The sequence below is a fragment of the Hippopotamus amphibius genome, chromosome 7, assembly GCF_030028045.1.
Source record: "Hippopotamus amphibius kiboko isolate mHipAmp2 chromosome 7, mHipAmp2.hap2, whole genome shotgun sequence".
Lineage (NCBI taxonomy): Eukaryota > Metazoa > Chordata > Mammalia > Artiodactyla > Hippopotamidae > Hippopotamus > Hippopotamus amphibius.
The window spans coordinates 126,845,323-126,866,872 of NC_080192.1; the positions used below are offsets into that span (position 1 = coordinate 126,845,323).

The 21,550-nt window shown below is 50.9% G+C and overlaps 1 protein-coding gene across 3 annotated transcripts in view; it reads right to left on the reverse strand.

Moving 5' to 3' along the window:
* Nucleotides 1-311: 311 nt before the first annotated feature.
* BABAM2 (BRISC and BRCA1 A complex member 2) overlaps nucleotides 312-21,550 on the reverse strand; it is a 407,317-nt gene continuing 386,078 nt past the window's right edge. For all 3 annotated transcript variants that reach the window (XM_057743697.1, XM_057743696.1, XM_057743695.1), the window contains one exon: nucleotides 312-626. In XM_057743697.1, coding sequence (XP_057599680.1) covers nucleotides 547-626 — 80 coding nt within the window. In that variant the 3' untranslated portion in view covers nucleotides 312-546. The remainder of the gene's footprint in view (nucleotides 627-21,550) is intronic.

Below are 21,550 nucleotides of genomic sequence, written 5' to 3' on the forward strand. Positions count from 1 at the left end.
GATGGGGAAGCGGGGTTTGGTGCTGGAACTGCTGTTTCTGAGTGCCGGCCTAGGGTCCAGCTGGGTAGGTGGCTGAAACCTTGCCAGGTGGTCAGACTCATTCAGGCAGCACCTTTTCCAATGAGGGACTGTCCAAATGGGAACTGCTGGGGTGTGAAACACACATGCACACGGCGCTAGTTTCCGGGGGAAAGAAAAAAGCAAATGAGTGTTTTATCTGAAAACTCAAAAGAGGTCTCAGAGACAAAGGCTTTGGAATCAGGGTGTGTGCATTTATGATGTCTTACTTTCCCTGGAAAAATACAGCATTGTGATTTGTGACTTTATTTCTTCCAACTACGAAATATATTGAAGGAAACAGAGAGCAACCAGAGGTGGGGGGCTCTGGGACCCAGGTTCCCGCCAGCCAGCTCAAGTCTGGGTTCCAGCTGCGGCGCAAAGCTGCTGTGTGAGCGAAATGCTGCCATGAAGACATCCCGACGGCTTCCAGGAAGCGGCCGTGTGTGCTGACACGCATGTGGACGGAGCAGTCTGGCTGGCCACCTCTCACGACTGGTGTTTCCTAGAGCTTTCCATTGGCAAATGCTGCCTCCTGGAACTGAGGGACAAAGGTTTTGAAATAAGCCCTGGTGGGAAAGGGGGAGAAAAAAAATTGTGGTTAGCACAAACATCTTGAAAAAAAAGTGCAACTCAGAGCTTTCAACCCAACTCGGAACAGTTGTTATTTATTGTTCATGCATCTTGGTTGGATTTTCCTTCCCTGCTGAGGCAAAGCCCTCTGGATTTTTCCAAAGGAGGTCCATGCAGTTCACTACAGTGCTCTCTCTCATGGATATTTAAAGGGCCTGTACTTGGACCTTCCTGCCTGCCAGTTCCTAAAGACATCAGTACTCAGGTTCTGCCTGCCCTTTCCCAGGTCAAAGCCAAGGGTCCAAGCTACAAGTCAGAGAGTGACCAAGCCAACCACCCAGTCATTTTCATGATCTGAAGTATCAACCAGGTTGCACTTTTCACTCAATTGGATCTTTGACTTCATACAGACAAAGGGGGTCTAATAAAAGGGATTTCTAAGTGATCCATGATCTCCATTTATTTGCAAACATATTTGTAGTTTGATCTACTGGAAGGAAAGCCAGGCTGGGTATCAGGAGAGCCTTCCCTGGTCTGCCACAGATTAATGGCAGGATCCAGGACAGACCATTTTGCTTTTCCAGCACCCAGATTCGAATCTGTAGAAGCGGATTCTCTATTCAACAGCAGGAGAGGGACATGTGCCAGGCTGACTGCACCAGGCACTGTCTGAGGTGCCAGGGTTGTGAGACGACCCAGCCGTGGCACCTGCCATGCAGGTGATCTCAGTTTAGAGGAGCAGCAGACACATAACAGATACCAACTGCTGTGGTGAGGGCATTTATGGAGGTGCCATGAGGCACCAGCCTTGGGCACTCAGTGAAGGAGGAGGTGAAGTGGCCATTGTACAGGTGTTCTAGGCAAAAGACACAGCAGGAGCAAGGCCTGGGGGCCTGGGGCGGCTTGTCATGAGCTGGGAGCTAAAAACCCTCCCAGGAGAGAAAGGGTGAGGTGGAAAGAGGAGGGCGGGGAAGCCGGCGAGGCTGGGGTGGGCACCCCCTGTGCCTCCCAGTCCTCCCTCCCGCGGCCCTGATGCCCATGAGGGGAGAGCAGGCACACCTGACTTATCCAGAAGCGGCTCACCCGGACCTGTGACATGAGCTAGGGAGGGCCACCAAGACGACCTGTCACCATCAGTACCACAAAGGCCCCACCTACCTTACCCGAGTCTATATTATTCAGGATATAGTGCTAATAAGCTTGGTGCTTCAGGCTCCCAGGAGATCAGAAGCCCCACATTAGGAGTCGGGGATCTAACTTAAAGGCAGAAGGTAGACCCGCTGAAGGTGCAAGAGGTGACAAGGCGAAGCCCACACGTGAGACGAGAGAAGAGAACTGCTCAGGAGCCACGAGACTCAAACAGGTCGTTCAGTGTCGGGCGAAGAGCCCCACACAACTCAGCAGCCCCGGGGTCACGGCCAGATTGCCGCACAGTGCAGTCACCGATGACACCTGCCTGATGCCCTCCCCCAATGCCAAGTCACCGGAAACCCTCTTTCAGATTTCAGCACTTCGCTGAATTTTTTCACTCCCACCCTCTGCAGCCTCTCTGCAACATTCATGTGTGGGTCCCTGTGTCTGGAAGCTCTCTTTCCCTGGGACGCTACACATCTAGACCCCCTCCCTCCCTCCCCACTCCCAGATGAAATCTCTCTTTGGCCTCTTCCTGTCCTGCTCTCCACGCCCCTCACTTCCTCTCAGGCCTGAAACACCCTGAGCAGAGAAACCCCCTAATCTGGGTCTCCAGCCCTTATTTTCCTCCCAAACTTCTAGTCCCGCACTGCCAACCACTTGCAGGACATTGTGACCTGGACGTCTCTCTATAATTCAAACTGGTGCGTTCCAAATGCACATTTTCATCAATATTACGCATTTGAAAGTGCTTTGGCCCCCTGGTACTTCTGTAGCAGAATCCTCAGTTTCCACTTCTCCCTAAACTCCCGCGGTGAATTCATCCTGAAGCTTCTTCCTCTGCTTCTCCGGTGTCCCAGCACCTTGGGCTCCTCGTCTTGTTACCTTTCACAAAACTGCTGTTTCTCCCCAGAATACAAGGCTTACTTCACCTTTCTGTTGCAACTAAATCAGTTGTCTCCAAATGTGGGTCTCTGTCACTACCCCCAACCAAGATCCTTCGTCTGCCCAAACTTGCAGCCTGGCGTGCCATGGTTTTCACTATTTGCACTTATGTGTTTGGGACTGTGCCTCCCCGCACCTGTGAGAGGCGAAGGACGCTAAGGATCCTCTCCCAGAAGAACTGCAGGTACGTCTCCTCGCTGCAGTGTTATGTGCAACCAGGGGTGTCACTAGCCGCCTTGAAGCCCACACACGGTCCAGGACGCCAGCCCCTGCTCCCACTCCCTCCAGTCTGGCCCCCTGCTCTTCCTCACAAGTTCCATTTCCACCTCGGGGCCTTAGTCATGCTCGGGCCAAGTGCCCTTGCCCACATCAAGCCTTCCCTGGTCACCAGAAGGTTCTCTCCCAGTTGGCAGACACTCTCTGTGCTTCTTCCAGGTCATGTGTCATGTGTCACATGTGCATACGGCTTGCTACCCAGGCTGCACTGCCAGCCCTGGAAAGCAGGGAGCATGTCCCCTTCTCAGTGACCCCACAGGCCTGTCCATATAGAATGCCCAGCAAGGACATCATGACTGTAATTAAAGTAACTACTGATGGCCGCCAGGTTTACAAGAGCAGTTAAAGCATGTCCTGGGACTTCCCTGGTGGTCCAGTGGCTAAGGTTCTGCACTCCCAATGCAGGGGGCCCGGGTTTGATCCCTGGTCAGAGAACTAGACCGAAGGCCACAAGTAAGAGTTCACATGCAAGATCCCACATGCCGCAACTAAAGATCCCACATGCTGCAAGAAAGATCCCACACGTGGCACAGAAGATCACGCATGCCTCAACTAAGACCTGGCATAGCCAAATAAATAAATAAATATTTACAGAAAAAAAAGAGAAAGGTATGTCCCTTGCCTACATTGTTCAGAAAGGTGAGAGAGAACAACCCCAGAAAATAGGCAAATGCAATGTTTAGGTTCTGAGGAAAAAACTGTAAAGCTGTCATCCATTCTCAAACTTCAACCTATGCTGACAGGTAGTGAGAAGGATAAACACCCTCCCCCACATGCATCCTGATCACCTCGGTCCTGAGCAGCCAAACTGCCACCTTCTCTGAGATGCAGGACCTCCAAGCCCTTACCCACGATCCTCCTTACGGGCAGGCGGACTGTGATGAGACAGAAGGAGCCCCAGACCTAGAGCGAGGCTGGCCGGGCAAGAGAAGCCCTGAGCTTTGTCTCCCCACAGCGAGGAGGGGCGACAAGCCCAGCCTGATGTGACGTTTGCATGAGACAACGCGTGCAAAGGAACCTTGTCCACTGGCTGCCGCCACCCAGGCGTGAGGGCCGTTCAGTCCTTCCCTGTGTTTCACCTGCTGCAATACTTGTGTTTGCTGGAGGGGAGCCTGGTGGCCCTTCTTCTGAGGGTCAGATAGTGACAGGCTGCTGCCAAGCTCTGCTGCACTGGCTTCACTGCCTGAAGGACACTGTGAAGTGTGACCTACTCCAGCACCACTGGGCGGGGTGGCCCCCCTGTCCCAAGTCACAGGTGAGGCTGTTGGCTCAACATAGGTGCCCGATGAGGGAGTGGTGCTGGCTGCTGCTGGAACGGGCCCTGGGCCCTGGGACAGGCACAGCTCTCCCCACTCTCTCTCCGCAGGCCCGGCGTCACACTGGGCAAATCTCAACAGCTCAGTTTTTTCTTGGAAACTTCTGAGGGAAGGGGCCACACTAGGGCAAGCTCCTTAGACCAAAAGGTCTTGGGAAGAGGGAGCAAACCTTATCAGCAAGCTCTTTCCTTCTTCAGAAAGTTCTAAAGTTTCCTGTTCTGTCCTGGGTTTTCCCTACCAGGGCAAACTGCGTGACGCCAAGGGGGAAGCAGTGCGGAGAAGGGCTATTTAAAGGCATGATGCTACCAGCTGTTGTCAGTGAGCGCTTCTCAACATGATCTTCACCAAGTCAGCCCAGGGAGGGGAGGAGGAAGGGGAAAAAGACAACTGGCTCCCATCCATTTATAGATTTTTTTTGAAGTGCTGTTTTCATTTATTTCAGTTTTTATCACAGAAAATGGAGAGCTGCCCAGAGTATACAGCTTGCCAATGGCACAAGCTGTCTGTCACCTTTTAAAAAACTCTTTGACCCAAAGACAAAGTGCATGGTAAACTTTAAAAGTGTAAGCATGTTACAGGGGGGTGAACGGAAGGTCTTCTCATGTCCCCGTTAACTGGCCAAAAGGGGAGAGAGGCCTTGAGTCAGTCAAGCTCCTCATTCTACTCACGCTGGAAGAGAAATTATTTTTAGACCCAATTAGAGCTAAACATGCCTTAGGACAACATAAGGTTCTGACCCTCTTCGCTAACCTCAGTCTCTTCGCTCTGGGTTGTATTATTATTATTATTATTATTTTGGCTGCACTGCGTGGTATGCGGGATCTTAGTTCCCCGACCAGGGATGGAACCCATGCCCCCTGCACTGGGAGCATGAAGTCTTACCCACTGGACCCACCAGGGAAGTCCCTTCGCTCTGGGTTTTACAAGATCCAACTCCATCCAATCCCAGAGTCTCAGGTTAGCAGAACAAAACTTAAAGAACTGACCCCAGTCCGAGGCCGGGTAGATTTTCCATGAATTGGGAAGCAGGACTAGCTCTTGGCTTCAGCTCACAGGTATGGCAGGGGGCAGAGTAGACGGACCCCCAAGGCCAGGAATCACGGCACTGGGATGCTCAGCGGGTCTACTTTTCCGGGCCTTGGATCCAGGAGTAAGTCTCTTCCTTTCTCTGGGGACCAGGCCCCTCATCTGCAAGGCAGGGAGCTGTGCCTGATGATCTCCAAGGCCCCCAGGCTGGAGGCTGTGAAGGACAGGCAGTGTGGCTCTGGAGCCAGCCACACCTGGGCTCAAGGCCTGGCCCTGCTCCTTACTGGCTGTACCACTTGGGCCGTGACTCAGCTCTTCAGCTTTAATTTCTTCAACTATAAAATGCGAGCCATAATGCCTACCTTAAAGGGTAATCCTCATGAGGATTAAATGAGATGCTCCAAGTAAGCACTTGGCCTGGCGCCTGGCAAACTAGTTGATCAATAGGTGTCAACTGTTACCATGGGGACCCAGCTGGGTCTGAGGGTGAGAGGCTGAGTCTGTGGGAATAGCCAGGGCATGTGTGGCTGCAGAAGAGAAAACCCCTGTGGGGAGGGAGAGGTCCTATGGTCCTTGCTCCCAGTTCATCCTTTCCTCTGGGCCTTCTTGGATCACTTTTCACTTATATTGAGCTGGCAGCTGGAAGCACAGAGACAGTCAATTTCAGATTGGACACCCAGCCAAAGTCATCAGGACACTGTGCATCTCTTGAAATGCAGCCTGGAGCTGCTGGAGGTGTACTCGTGGTATCTAAGGCTGGGCTCTGCCTCGGGAGGCACCTGCACCCCTGGCCGGCTTCTGCCCAAGCTGCTGGGTGTGCTCCTGTGTGAGGATCTGATCAAAAGCTTGGTCGGGAGGAGGTCACAGCTGTGAACTAGACAGACGTGGAAGAATCACGTGGCTCTGGCTACCCGAGATGGGGGTTTCGACGTTGGCCCAGTCCGCAAACAGACCTTTTTCTGTCCAGGACGACAAGTGTCGTAAAGGGGAGGCAGTGGGGCGAGCAGAAAGGGCACTGAGCCATGAGGCAGAAGACATGGGCTCCAGGGACTTCCCTGGTGGCCCAGTGGGTAAGACTCCATGCTCCCAATGCCGGGGGCCTGGGTTCAATCCCCGGCCAGGGAACGAGATCCTGCATGCATACCGGAAGTAAGAAGCTCGCATGTCGCAACTAAAGATCCTGCGTGCCACAACTAAGACCCAGCGCAGCCAAAATGAATAAATAAATAATAAATAATAGGAAAAAAAAAAAAAGGACCGATAACATGGGCTCTAGTCTAGGCCCTGGCTTATAGTGTCATCTGGAGCTGGGCCTCGGTTTCCTCACCTCTAACAGGAAGATGGATACTTGATCTCCAAGTGCCACCCAGTTATGGTCCTGAGATACCCACGTGACCCGGAACAAGCCACTTAACCTCTTTGTGTCTTGACTCTTCCCCTGTTAAATGAAGGTACCTGCCAAGCCCAGGCCCCGAGGCGCTGTAGGTGGTGGTGTGGGGAGGTGGTGTGGTCGTCATTATCTGGGATGCTTTTTCACAAACACGGCAGAGCTCCAAGCAGATATTCAGGGAACCACAGGCAGTTGGTGAGAGGGAAGGAAGGCCTGTTCCTCTCGACCATGTCTGTCCTCCAACTGAGAGGAGGTCCAGAGTGAGGGAGCTCAAAGTAAGTTGTCAGGGGAAACAATGCATGGAAAATTCAATCATCTATGTGTTCTGGGGAAGGGGCTCTGGGGGCATGACAGACAGTGGTGACAGGGAGCCGTCGGGGAGGTCCTCAGAGGGCTTGAGATGAAGGCAGTTAGGAAACTTTCGTTCAATAAGTCTCATCAAAAGGGTTTTTCCCTGCTGGAATTATAGGTCTTGATTTATTCAATGGGCCTTTTCAAAAGAACAAAAATCCATGAAATCAACATCTGAACAACTGAATCAGTACAGCTTTAAGAAAATGAAAACAAAAACAGAGAATAAAAAGCCCTGAGAGGCTGGGACTGGGGAACGAGGAAGGAAGCCCATAAAGCAGATTAAACACGGCACAGGTGGCGCCTGCCACGCTGTCGCATGTGGCAGGAGTCACGGCCCCATTTTGCGGGTGAGAAACAGACGCTGAGTGACTTTAGTTAAGATCCACCCTGATCCCAGTGCCACCAGAGCTGGTCTTCCCGCGAGAGCATGACCTCGCGGAGGAGACCCTGTGATCTTGCCGCCTTTAGCCTCCTTTACTCGGGACCTTTTATCTCGCAGGAGCCTAAACAATTGCACTCTTCCAAAACAGGACTCAACAGTCTCTTTCTGGAATTCCCAAACGCTTTTCTTTGGGCAATCGTAAGATGAGCCTTACGATGTTTGCTCGAGTCAGGCCAGTGTGGTGGTGGGTGGGGCAGGGTGGGAGAAGTGGTTTGGGGACACGAACCTCATTGTCAGGAAATCAAGGACACACAAATCAAGTCAGAATTCATTTTTGCAAATAAGCTCCCAAACATCTAAGGCTCCTTTCTTTTTCCCGTTTTCTTCCGCAGCTGTGACTTCAACTGGCACATGTTTTTAATCAGTCATATGCAAGCCGACTGTGGTCTGAAAATCAAAGCAGTCCTGTAAATAGTGTAAGACAAGTCCCGCTAATCATCCTGTGGTCTCGCTTTGTCCTCAGTGTCCTGAACGGCCACTGTAAATACTGACTCATTTGGGGTTACTCTCCCCGTGGCAAAGGGGTCATCCTTATAATAGAATCTCTACAGAGAGACCCGGTTCTGCTTCAATGCCCGTCACCCCAAACCCTCCAAAGGCCCCTTGAAGACGGCCTATCCAACTCTAGGTGCCTTGGTAAGCAAGTGCCTGGCACGATGGGAGCTTATTTTGTAGCTGTGCCCTGAGCCATGTCAGCCTGGCTTGCTGGGATGGGCTTTAGGGAACAAACAAGTGGTTGTAACTGGTTCCTGTACACAGTTTCCTGAAATGTGCCAACTCTTTAGCAGGCCTGGTTCATTTTTAGGGGGTCCAAGATTGCAAAACAAGGAAAGCAACACTTTAGATGCAAAGGCTTGATAGCATACTGAGAACACAGTATCACATGCTCACAGCTTCAGGCAGAGGCCCTCGCCCTCAGCTGGAATCAATCTCCCCTCCGCTGGGGTTCATGGCACACTGGCCTCCAACCTCAGGCCCAGCCATGGTCTGCCTTGAGTTTGAGATGTTTAGATTGGTGTCTAGACGCTTGTCTTATAATACGGCTCGGGCTCCTCACCCGTGAGAAGGTTGAGACCATAGTCTCAGTATGTGTTGAATTAAATAAAATGCTGTTTTAGGAGGACTTCAACAAACAATCAACTGGGATCCATTTCTAGACATCAAAGTATTGGGATGAAATCTGGCTCCTTCTAAATCATAGGGTTTTTGTCACTGCACACTGAAATGATCACAATTTCCTAGTAGTTCTCTCTCTTTCTGAGACTCTCTGAGGAGGCCTTCTGGAGCCTGGCCAGTTCCTCTGGGGCTTGAGCAGTGTGCAGCCAGCTTCTGCAACTGCAGGGCCAGGCCTTGCCCAGGAGTGAGGGGGGGGGGGGGCGGGGCGGGCTGCAGGTGCCTCTGCTCCCCTGGCATCCCCTGCTGCAGTGTCTGAGAGAAGGAGGCCACGAGAGGGCCAGCTGGCCAAATGAGAGGGAGAGGCAGGGTAGTCCCCGTGGGCTCCCCCAGCCACAGGGCTGCCTCCCTCCCCTGGGCTCCCAGCTCTGTCTGCATACATCTGTCACAGCCCAACCTCCCGCCTCCCCGCACCCCCCACCAACCCCACCCCGACCACGTCCCACTGGAAGCACCTTAACAGCAAGCCCCGCTGCTCCTATTCATCCATCTCTGCAGCCCAGCTTCAAGTCTAGTGCCCAACATACAGCAACTCAACAAACACTTCTCAAACGAAGGCAAACACTTGGCTTATTTAAAGATGTACCTTAGAATTACAAAATTTTCTAACAGAAAGAAACCTCAGCAGCTGTACAGTCCAATCATTACAGGCAAGGGAAAACTAAGGGCTAGAGAAGTTGATGGTCCCTCTCACATGGCCTAGCTCTTCTCTGGAAGCCCCTTGAGGGCAGAATTTGGTGATGGTTCATCCTTACTGCCTCAAGGTGCTCACCTTCCTTAGGGCCTCGCAGCAGGAGTGAATGAACGAACGAGTGAATGAGTGAACGAGTGAATGAGTGAACAAGTGAATGACTGTCCCAGGGCGCTGCCCTGAGGCCCCAGAGCCAGCTGGCAGAATCTGCGCCTGTCCTCCCTATCTCGTTACTGTCAGGCTGATGCTTTTTCCATTGTGAAGCTGCTTGATGAGAAGCTGGGAGGAGGGGGCGGCAGCGTGGCCACTGAGAAAGGCTGGCCCCCCTCTACCCTGGGGTGGGGGGGTAGTTGGCTGAGATGATGCAGGGCATCTGGTTGGGCTAAGGCTAGGCCAGATAGTGAATGCTGGGGCCGGGGGGTGGTGGCTGAGGGATGTGGTGCTGCCTGGGACCTGGGACCCCAGAGCACAGCTATCAGCCTGTGTCCACCTTGTCTCCCCATCTGCGCCTGCCTGGTGTACCTCAGGTGGCAGGTGCCTGGGCAACAGGCATCTCAATTTCTCTGCTGGCTCTGCCCGGGGCGGCATGGGCGGGCGCTCAGCACTGGCCCTGCTGATGGCCGTGCAGATGCCCGTGGAGGGTGCTGGGACCTCGCCACAGGCCCCGTCAGGAGGAGGGTTACTCACGCAGCTCACCTGCGCTGTCTGATGGTGGTGAGTCACTGTCAAGATCACAGAGCATCCTCTTTGCCTTAGTCAGCAAAAGGGGAAAAACCAAAGTGTTGCCCTCAAAGGGGAAGTGCTCGGGGTCCCAGCCGAGCTGACCATGCGGAGTGCGGGGCCTGGTCACTCCCCAGCGGGAATGCTGCCTCCAGGCTTCCGCTCAGTGTGGCCAGGCATCAGCCTGCCCAGGAGAGCACCGGACCCCCAAAGGACTAAGAGAACCCTTAGGAGATCAACTCTACGGAGCATAAAACAATCTCCTCCTCCCCAGACAGTGTCTCCAGGGCTTTTAAGTATTGTTTGCCTGGTTGTAAATTTGGTTTCTCCCACTAGACTCTCAGCATCTAGAGGCTGAAGCTCTGTCCCCCATAGCAGCTCGGGCCCCTGCCTGCTGCCTTTTGAGTGCACCCCCCGGTCACGCCAACGCTCTGGGTGTTCGCCCTCCTAGCTGGGTGTTCACAGACACCCTTTGAAGATCTGGGGGAGGGGGAGCAAGGATGGCCACAGTCCCTCTTCAGTCCAATCTCCCTGCCCAGCCGCTGAAATGATATTCCCAGACGCCTGGCTCTCTGCACTTATAGATGGAAAGGCTGCAATTCCAAAAGAAGTTATTGAATGGGAGAGGACATCCAGGTCCAGGGCCTACCCTCCCTGCTGGGGGTGCAGTGACTTCAACAGGAACTTCAGGTGGGCTCTGCTGGGCTGGGAGGGTGGGCAAGTCCCACAGCAGGCTAGCAGGAGGCAGAACTTCTGCAGGTGGAGGGCCTCACAGGTCCTCTCAACCATGCTGAGGAGCATGGCATAAAAGGGGAGGAGCGCAGAAGCAGAGCTCACCTGCCCCGCAGGCCTGCAGGGCTCACTCCACTTTGCACGAGCCCAGGGCCCTGCACATGCTGGCAACAGCTAGCTCTGTGGCCCCGTGTGCCAGTTACAGAGAGGGAGGGAGGGAGGGAAGGCTTGGAAGGAAAGGAAGGACATACCTATGACGGGGATAAATGATACCCACACATGGTGTGAGACGGGCTTGTTCAAACAATAGGTGTAATCCATTCGTGGGTTGTGAAATCAACCTAGTGGGTCCTGACCAGCATTAAAATAAAATGAAATGAAAATCAGAGTGCCTCACAGGTGGCAAGGAGAAATATTTTTTTCATGAAACTTCTGTGGATGTAAAATAAATGTCTTCCTGTGGATTGTGGTAAAAAAAAAAAAAGTCTGGAAGCCAGGAGTATAAAGGAAGGGAGGTGCCTACTACATGCTAGACTTCATGCTATTTGTTTTCACCTATACTATTTTTACATTTACTCCTTCTAATGGGCCTAGTACCACGTAGGTATTATTACAGGTTCCCCCACCATCTGAAAGTAGAGCATTCCTAAGAAACCTTTCGGAAGTCGAAACGGCATAAAGTGAAGAAGCAATTACCTTAGAACACATCTTGCTAACAGATGCAAAAATAAATCGAGACAAAGCACAGATGCTCACAGACACAGTTCAAAGCTCTGATGGCTGGATGCTGAGATGCCAAGTGCGGTTCCTGGGGAAGGAGCTTGGTGGTGCCGCTCCGGCTGCTTGGGGTGCAGCTGCCTCTACAAGGGCTCGTCACAAAACAAACGCTGAATGCTATTTTTGCTTTTTGCCTTTTTTTAAAAAATAAAAGTGAAAATCCTCTTTGGATGTCTTTTAGTTACTAAAAACAGGTACTAATGTAGGTCTTTTGTAAACGCAAAGTGGCGTACAGTGAACTTTCAAAAAGGTGGGGGATACCTATATCTTTACTTTTGCCAGTGAGAAATCTACAATTCAGAGATGCAAAGTAACTTTTCTAAGATCACACAGCTAACAGGTGGCAATGCTATTTATGACTCCAGAGCTGCCTGACTCCAAAGTGCACATTCTTTCCACACCGCCATGATTTCCAGCGGAAAGGGCCCTGGGGGCTGAGTGCGCAGGCTGGGCCGCCCGCTCGGGATCCGCTGTGTGACCCTGAATCACTCCTCTGCTTCCTCATCCACACAGTGAAGGCCTGGGAGAGCTGGTTTCTGAATTTCTTTGATGTGGTGACCCTCTCCCTCCCAAACATCATTTTAGGTATATTTCATCCTCCTGCATTAAAACGCCATAAAACTGGAACTGCCAGTGGCCGAGTACTGAATGTTGAAGGCTATGTACTCCCAACTCCCATCATACCTACGTTTGTTCTAACAAACCCCCCTAAATGGCCCTCCGGCTTGTAGGTCTCTGTGTCTAGTGGTGGTGACTGGTATCTTTAGCCCTCATCTAGGGACCTGCATTGGGTGACTTTTCAGTAGAATTATGACTGTGATAACAAGGGATGAAAGGGATGGACTTGACCTCCCTCTCACTTGCCCATCTGGTTCCTGCAAGCATTCATGCACCTTACAGAAGAACGAGACTAGTCTGAGTGACTGGGAGAGGGAAAAGAGGGCATGTGCTCAAGTGCACATGGGAGGCACCATAAATGTTCTCTACATAATGAGCCCCAGAAAAGCAAAGGGTACCCAGAAGGGTCCTTCAACAGTAGAGTCATTTGGCAGCTTAAAACTCTCCAGGGTTGCTGAGAAGTACTATGTAAAGTACTATAAAATGGGAGGTATTATTACCCTGACATAATCGGGCTTGAGTTGTGCTCCTGGCTCTGTTTCTCACTTGCTATGTGACCTTGGATGAGCCACTCTCTGTGCCCCAAACAACTCATCTGTAAAGTGAGGGGATGGCTTCTGAATTTACTTCCAGATCTAATATACAGTCATCACCTGATATCTGCGGGAGACTGGTTCCAAGACCCTCACGGATACCAAAATTCACGGATGCTCAAGTCCCTTACATAAAAATGGCATAGTAGTCGGCCCTCCAAATCTTTGGATTCCACAGGCTTGGATTCAACCAACTCTGGTTTTCTATCCTCTACTGGTTGAATCCGCGGATAAGGAACGTGCATGGAGATCCAACTGTATTTGCATATAACCTCTGCGCATCCTCCTGTACACTTTAAATCATCTCTAGATTACTCAGATACCTAATACAATGTAAATACCATGTAAATACAATGTAAATGCTACCAACATAGTTGCTGGTGTTTGGCAAATTCAAACTTTGCTTTTTGGAACCTTTTTCTTTGAATATTCTTGAAATATTTTCTGGATGTGAAACTCACAGACATGGAGGGCTGACTGTACTATTATCCATCATTAATATTATTGCTTTGGCATCAATCCAACCACTTTAGCCAGAGACAGTTTCTTTAGTGAAAGCAGTAATTTAATAAATGGCCTTTCCCTGTGCTTTGCTAAAGGGGTTCCCTCAGGAGCCTTAACAAACATCACCAAAGGCCTGGCAAGAGGTTTCTAGTTCTCTCCCTTTTGTCTCCAGATCTGACTTAGGATCCCAAGAATGGAGGCCAGCATCTATCCTTCAGAGCAGCAGACAATCAGACAGTCACTCATTCATGTCGAGTTCCTGTGCTAGACAAGGGCTGGTTCTTGCAGGGGGCGAGGGATAAATCTGAGTAAGGCCTGGCCCTCAGGGGACACACGGACCCTGGACTCCCAGAGAGACTACTGCCTGCTCACCCTGGGTGGGAGCTCGGTGGCTTTACTTCACAGTCAGGGGCCAAGCCCTCCTCTGCCCTCTCCCTCCTGCTATTGCTCTGGAACAACCAGGGCAACCTTTCTGCCTGGGGTTGGCTTTCTTTTCTGCTCAGAGCTATGCCAGGGCATCACCCAGCAGGCCAAACGTCTAGCACTTTTAATGACGATAATAATAATTTGCATTTATTCAAGGTCTTTCATCGGGGAATCTTAAAGTGTTTTACAAACAATAATTAATTCCCCTCGGCAACTCTGGGAGCCAGCGAAGTAAGAGCCCCTCTGCTTTGCAGGTAAAGGGTACTTTCCTGAACCATGCAACATTTTGGGGGTATCCCTATCTACCCAAAACCTACCCACGCTGAAGGCCTGGCATAAGCATCAGGCCCCCCGCAGAGCCTGCATCACTTCTAATAGTTACCATGTTCTTCCTTCTCCTGAACTGGAATTTGTCCCCTGGGATCCCCCCACCCATGGGGCCTACGTTTGCCTTCTGGAACAAAACAATCCTACCTAAACTGTCTGGGGTTGCAGGTTGGTGTCCCTTGTATACACACGGTCTACTTCTGTGGTTACCCTTGGGCGGAGCTTGGTGGCTCAGTCTCGCCAAGGTTCAGTGAGGCCCTGTGAACTGAATCGGGCTCCGTGTGCTCTGAGCTCCAGGGCCAGGCTGACTTCCTGGGCAGGAGTTCCCTGGGTGTCACTGGCTCTGGAGCCATGGGTCTGCCCATTTGTCAACGCAGCTCTTTAGATGTTTCCCCCTCTGGTGTAGACATGGGAACCTTCCTGTGTTCATCTCTGGGGCCTGAGCCTCAGTGACCCAGAAGTATTCTAAATTTCTGTTGAACGACAATGACTGAACATCCTTCTTTCCTAAATCGAGCATCTTAAGTCTAGGCAATAACTGTTGATTGTAAGGACTGGTTTTTGGAGACCAAGCCAGACAACAAGCTCTTTAGTTCTTTTTTTAAAAACATGTTTTCTTTTATCCTTTATCAGAATAAATAGTTGGTGTTACACTTGAGAAAAGGATTCATCGATTGCTGAGCTGGAAACCCACAAGAGGCCAAGAGCTCCATGCCCTCTCCTCCTTTCCCAGGGGTTAGAGGCAAGGGAGGCCTCAGACTGGGTGGGGGCGCAGGGGGCAAATGGAATCCTCTGCTAAGTTGATTTCAAAAAGCTAGAGCTTCTGCGGAAACCAACAACTCCCTGGAGAGATTTCTGGGTCCTTGCTGGTAGCTTTATGCCTGAAGATACCCGCCCTCTCTCGGCCAAGAGTATGTTGTTTGGGTGAGATTTTTCTCACAGTGGCTTGCCTGCCATGGAAGGAATCCGGAGCATGCGTCAAAGGCCGTTGTTTTCCTAAAACCTGCGCCCTTGTGAACGTGAGGCTTGGCTTGTGGTGACAGAGCCTCATTTGCTCTGATTTCTCCTGATTCCCATGTTCTGGCCTCGAATAAGGGGTGGTCACGTTTGGCTTTGATCTGGCCTGGCTTACTGACCTGGGGGAGGCTTGGGAGGAGAAAAGTGGGCTAGAGAGGGAATCTGCTAGTGTCATTCTGTGGCAAGGGAACATTTGGAATCAGAGGGAACTGGACTCAAACATGGATCTGTCCCTTAGTGGCTGTGTGTCTCAGGGAAGTCATAGGTAACCTCCCTGAGTCTCCATGCATTTCTCTCCGATGGTCCCAAAGGGCTCGTGTGGTGGCTGTTAGGCAACGGTGCCAGGCACACAGTGAGAACTCAAACCAGAGTAGTTTCCTTTCCTTCCACCCTCCCCTCCTATCAACTAGCTGAGAACTTCTGCTTCACTTTAGTTTAACACACATTTACTGAATAGCTCCTGTTTACAGGAGGGCCTGGGATACCGGGGACACTGCCTGAAAGTACCTGCACCTAGGAGGCATTTAATAGTTGTTGGATAAAAAAAAAAAAATAGTTGTTGGATAAGTACATGAACTAACTTGATCCTTGGTATTTTACAGTTTATAATATGCTTTTAAAAATAACCTCATTTTAATCCAAGCAACAGTCATGTGTATGAAACAGATAGCATGACTCTACTCCCACTGTACACATGAAGAAGCAGGCTTGGAGAGAGGTGGCAACCTATCCAAGCTCAGGTGCATGGTAAAGGCAGAGGGGGTTCAGATATGAGCCAGCGCCCTGTGACAGCACACTGCCAGCCCCGGAGGGCCTTCTGGGGCCACAGGCTTGGAGCAGGAGAGGCATGGTTCTGGGGCACCCACGTTCCACTAGAAGGGCCCTGCTGAGCCCTGCTCCCCACCTCACATCCGGTCACGACATCTGCAGTTAAACGTGCGGGGTGTCATCGTGCGTCTGGTGACGTGGAACCGTAAAATTGTTAAATTGGGAACATTTGCTAACTGGGAGATTTCTTTTTTCTTAGGCCCTGGGGCTCTGGTCCCAAACTAGTGTACAGGGCTATTCGCCCATGTCAACTTCACCGGTGTCCTGCCACCTTTCCCCACAGAGCGCAGCCGCACTGACACCCACACTCCGCCCACTCTCCTCCCGATCACATCTTTCCAGGGCACAGAGAGAAGTGCTCTTGTCCACAGGACTCTAACTGCTCCTCATCACAGTGCTCCGCACAGTGTAGGGGCTCAGAACAGTGACAAACTGCATTCCCGCTTGTTCCCAGGAGCGTTTTAAGATCCAAGAAAGGGGACAGGAAGTAGATATTGAATCCTCGGCTACTCCAGGCTCCCAGCCTCTCTTTCTTCCTAATCCTCTGGCCTCTGAACTGCTGGGAATCGCTGATAGAGGCAGAATGAAAAGGGTAGGTTAAAAATCTTTCAAAATTTGCCCACATGGCCGGCCCCAGTACAATTTCCAATGTGCGCTGAGAGCTGGAAACCAGATCTGACCACAAAGCTGTCTCAACCACGGAGAGTTCACAACAGCCTTTTCAAAACCACGCTGACAACACACCCTGCAGGGGAGGGTATCCTGGCGGAATGTCGTCACGGCGCACACGGGGCGACGTGTAACCCAACGCCTGGGGAGTGAGGTCAGTCCCCACCGCCACGAGCTCATCTGTTCTGGCCCTCTTAGCACATTTCTTTGTGCTGCTAGTGTACTACCTCTGAGATATAGTTCTGTGGAAAATCATGTGTATTCCTTAAGCTGAGCCAGTTTTAGGTCAGAAGTTGGCAAAGAAGAGCCAGGACGTGGGCTCTCCAAAATAAGCACCTCAACTAGATGAGGGCCCTCGGTGCAGCTTGGGTGGGGGGAGGAAGGGGAGGATCATGTCTTTGTGCTCCTGGCCCTGGGGCACCCACTTCCCAGCCCCGAGGCACCCACTTCCCAGCCCCGAGGCTCTGAGCCACCCTGCGCTGTAGCACTGTTGAGGGGATGGGTATTACTGGGAGAGTGGGAGAACGGCCCAGGCTGCTGTGGTCTCAAAAACTAAGGCCAAGCAAAGTTAACCTGTTGTTGGCCAGCAAGGCCCTGCAAGAGGACCTCCCCCGCTCCAGATTTCTAAGATGCCAGGTAGCAGGAGTGGCTGCTGCATTGGGGAGGGCAGCATCTGCCCTGCACAAAGGAATCTGGCCAAGGGAGCAAGTGGGGGCTGAAACCCAGTCCACTTGCTAAGCTGTGTGCTCGCCTAGGGATAGATGCCTAGAGGAAGGGGTAGGTTTTTCTTACGCAAAGCTATTAGCCAAGTCTGCACCGACTCAAAGGGGCACCTTTTTCCAGTTTGCACAGAAGTTCTTCATAGGCCAAGGTGCCCTTGACCGGAGGACCATGCAGTTCTGTGCTTTGGATTCCCTCCTATGCACTGGGAACGTAGGTATGGGATGCATGTCACTGGGATGCAAATTTTATGTTAGACTCTTGTTTGGACTGGCATCGGGGGAAGGAGGTTAAACAGATTAGTTCTTCCCTAGCCTCTGCATTTTTCAAGGCTTCTTCCTGTTTTTCTCGCCACAGCCCCAACCTACTTTGCCACTTCGAGCTATCCTGCCCCATCTCACAGCTCAGACTCAGAAACAGGCAAACATAAACAGTGGGTGGGGTGGGTCTGGGCAGCCACACAGGTTCTCAAGGCAGCATTTGGCTCTCTTTCCTGCCATAGTTATCAAGCAGACAGATCTGCATTCTCCACGTGGCTACAGACGGGTGTCCCGCCCTGAACCACGCCACCAAATGCAGTCAGACCTACACGGCTGGAGCGTCTTTTTACCAAAATTTGTGGACACCAAGGATGCCAAAGCCCTCAAACCAATAAACAAATACAGACATACAGCAAAATAAACTATAAAAACACAGCAAAATAAGCCCCCACCCTTTGTAGATTTCAGCAACCTCAAGGTGTGCTTTGCATTATAACTACTACAGGGAAGAGAGAGGTCCCGTCTAGTCAGCCCCTTGTTAGGCACTTCAGGAGCTTGTGCTGTAGGAAGTTGGAGGTGAAAACCCTAAAGGTCATCTAATCCAGGGATCAGCAACGTTTTTCTGTAAAGGGCCAGGGAGCAAGTATTTTCAGCTTCGCATATATACCCTGGTCTCCGCAATTCAACTCTGCCCTTGGAGTGATAGCCGCCATGGGCGATATGTAAATGAATGCGTGGGGCTGTGTTCCAATAAAACTTTATTTATAAAAACAGCAGCTGGCTACACTTGCCCTTGGGCTATTGTTCGTCGACTGTTTACCCCGTCCAACCCCTCTGTTTGCAGAAAAGAAGTGAGGTGCCTCCTTCCCAGTCGCAGGACCTAACCGAGACCATCCAAGACTAAGACGCCAGGGAGGAACAGAGATGCCGGGGCAGGCCTCAGAGCCACCAGTGCGGAAGGCCAAAGTAGCCACTGGGATAACTGGAGATTTTGACTCACACGTTCAGTTCAACTTCACCAGAGAGGACCAAAATACAAGTGGAAAATTACAGGTTGAAATCTAATGGGATTGCGAAAGACAAGCCACATATCAAGCTCGGCTTGCAGAGATGTAACCATCGGTTATACCCTCATAAGTACATGTTGCTCACATTCATTCATCAGTTAGACTCAGGCACTGTCTTAAAATGTCTCTGGTGAAGGGCTGGAAAAAAGGGGAAACATGGACCTGGAAAGCCACTGGCACTTGTCTGTGAACAATATGAGAAGAAAACAGCAACTTCATTTTTTCCAGTCAGCAGCTAGTCAAATATCAAAGAGTACAGAAACGGTCAGAGAGGACAAACCCTCTCGTCCAGGGCCGAGAACAGGTTGTTTTGGCGATCAAGCATTTTCAAAACAAGTTTTCTTGGTCTCATGACAGGTTGTGGCAAGAACAAGAAAATAAAAAGAGTGGAAGATCCCATGATCGCTGCTCCGGGCTTCCACGTGGGCTGGCTCTGCCTGCACGGTCAGGCTGGCTTTCAGAGTGTGCAGATAAATCTGGTCTTAGGGCTAACACCACCTCGCCAGTGACACCGCTGAATAAAGCAATTCCTCTAAGAACTCCCTGGCAGCCGTATGATCACTCTAGTCTAGGGGGAATAGGTCAAAGGCACTCTTAAGCCCAAGGGTGCTATACTGCTCCAGCCTACGCCCTACTTTGTTATAATTTTCACCTCCTATTACGTGGACAAATTACTCCTCTGGAACCGAGGTTAAAAGCCCTCTGCTTTGAGGTGAATTTTTCCGTCTCAACCGCAGAACACTTGGTCAGGGTGGGGCAAAGGGATCAGAGAGGAGGCACTGCTGGGGAGGGCCAAGATCAAGTGGGTCTAGAAAGTGCTGTGAACTCCCCACTGGTAGTGATCTTGCTCTGAGGGGCGGCCAGCACGAAGCTGAGAGGGGCAGCGTGGAAGGACACGTGGCCGAGGGAGATCTGGAGAGGACAGTTGTCAAGTAATCCAGAGAAAACGTCCACAAGACAACCAAACAAGTGTGTTAGGAATCCTCAGACCCCCTGAATTATTACAGAAGAACCCAAGGCAGTGGACCCAGACCGAAAGTCATATTCAAATTCTGGATAGCTGTGTGACCCTGGGCAAAGCACTTGCCTTCTCTGGGTTTCTTTTTCGCTTACATAGTGAGGCAGCTGGACTGTCCTCCCAGCTCCAGTACTGCGGTCCCCAGACTCCCCAGAACAGAGAGCATCTGGTCAGTTACGATCACGCCTGCTCTGGCCACCTCAAGTCCCTCCTGCCATAGCGACAGCTGAAGTCCCCACTTTTAGCAACGTTCCTGGAAGAAGCTCTGTGAAAGAGGCTTGCACTTATTCTGTGAGACAATTATCAGACCACATAGGCTGTCTTCATTCTGCCAACTGTCTGTGAGAATGCTCTGAAAAAGAGGGCTGGGGAGATGTGAAGGCTGGTATAAGACATCCTGCCCCATTTTTACCTCTGCTCCCACCCAAACACACACAGCGGGACCCATCAGCATTTACTGTCTCTATCCAGGAAGTGATCTGAAGGCACTGCCGACGTCTGCTGAGCGCAGCCTTTATCACCGGAGGGAGAGGGCTAGGAGACGGGTGAGGCCCTCTCCCCAGGCAGGTGGACAGCTTATTCTGACCGACGCTCGAGCTGTCTCGCCACAGGCTATCCACATCAATTTAAATTTCAAATGAACTTCAAATAACATTTTAGTATAGGTATGTCCTATATATTACATGGGATATACTTATATTAAATTATTTGTTATTTATATGGAATTCAAATTTATCTGGGAAACTTGTATTTTTAATTGCTAAAATTGGAAACCCTAACTCTGGAGAATAAAAGTGGGTCTCTTGGGTACTGAGGTGGCAAATAAAAGGTGAAAGGGCCCAAGACACGCATTCCTTTATAGTGTTGCACACGTGTGACCACAGATCTCAGGTTTTACTGCCTTCCTTATTTCCAAGGCAAGAAGGCTCTATTATGATTTATATTATCTACGCCAAGGCAGGTCACTGTATCAATATGTAATTTGCTAATTTAAGAAAAATCTTGTTGTCTACAGAAAAGATCAAGTGTCTTAGCATGGCAGTGAATAACAAGTTACCACTAATTGAACACCAACAATAACCCAGACATTTTACAATTGTTTTCCCATTTGACATCCATAGTCCCCTGTGAGAGAGAATGTTTACCCTCATGTACAGATGAGAAAACCAACATCCACAGAGGTAACAAAATACTGCTAGGCAGTGGTAGAACGAGGATTTGAATTCTGGTTGGTTTGATTCCAGAGCACACGTCCCCTCCACCCTGCAGAACTCTACCTGCCTCTTTGCTTTCTTTCTCTCCTGCCTCATCTACTGCTGCCCTCTTCAAAGCAGACTGCCCTACCTGGAACCCCTGTGCTTCCTGGCCTCTGAGCCTCTAGTCTCTCTGGCCCCTCTGGCAGAAGTGTCCTCCCTCCATTTCTGCACATCAGTTCCTGCCCACCCTCCAGCATGAGCCACCTCTATCTTAGGAAACAGACATCATTTCCTTGCCCTGGGACCCCGACTGCCTTTCACCTGCATGTTGCACATGCTGCTGCCTGATAAGCTATTTATGCAGAACTTTCATCTCACCCTGTTCCAGTGAAGGCAGACTGTGTCCCATGCATCATTTAATATGGGCCTGACACCTACTTTGAATTCAATAAACATTTGATGAATGAATGAATAAATGAATGGGAAATGTGCTTGTGATCTGGGCAGAACCCAATCAAATGTCTGCCACTACATACCAACACTGGGGCTCACCAAACCTGAGTATTGACCGAGGCAGAGCGCCCAGAGCCTCTGCAGTTCCAAACAGAGAGCTGAGCTCAGTTGCCTGGCAATTTGGAGAGAACTCAGGTCATCGGTCTGAAAAAGAGTGGAAGGGTGTTATAAGAGCAGAATGCCAGTCTAAA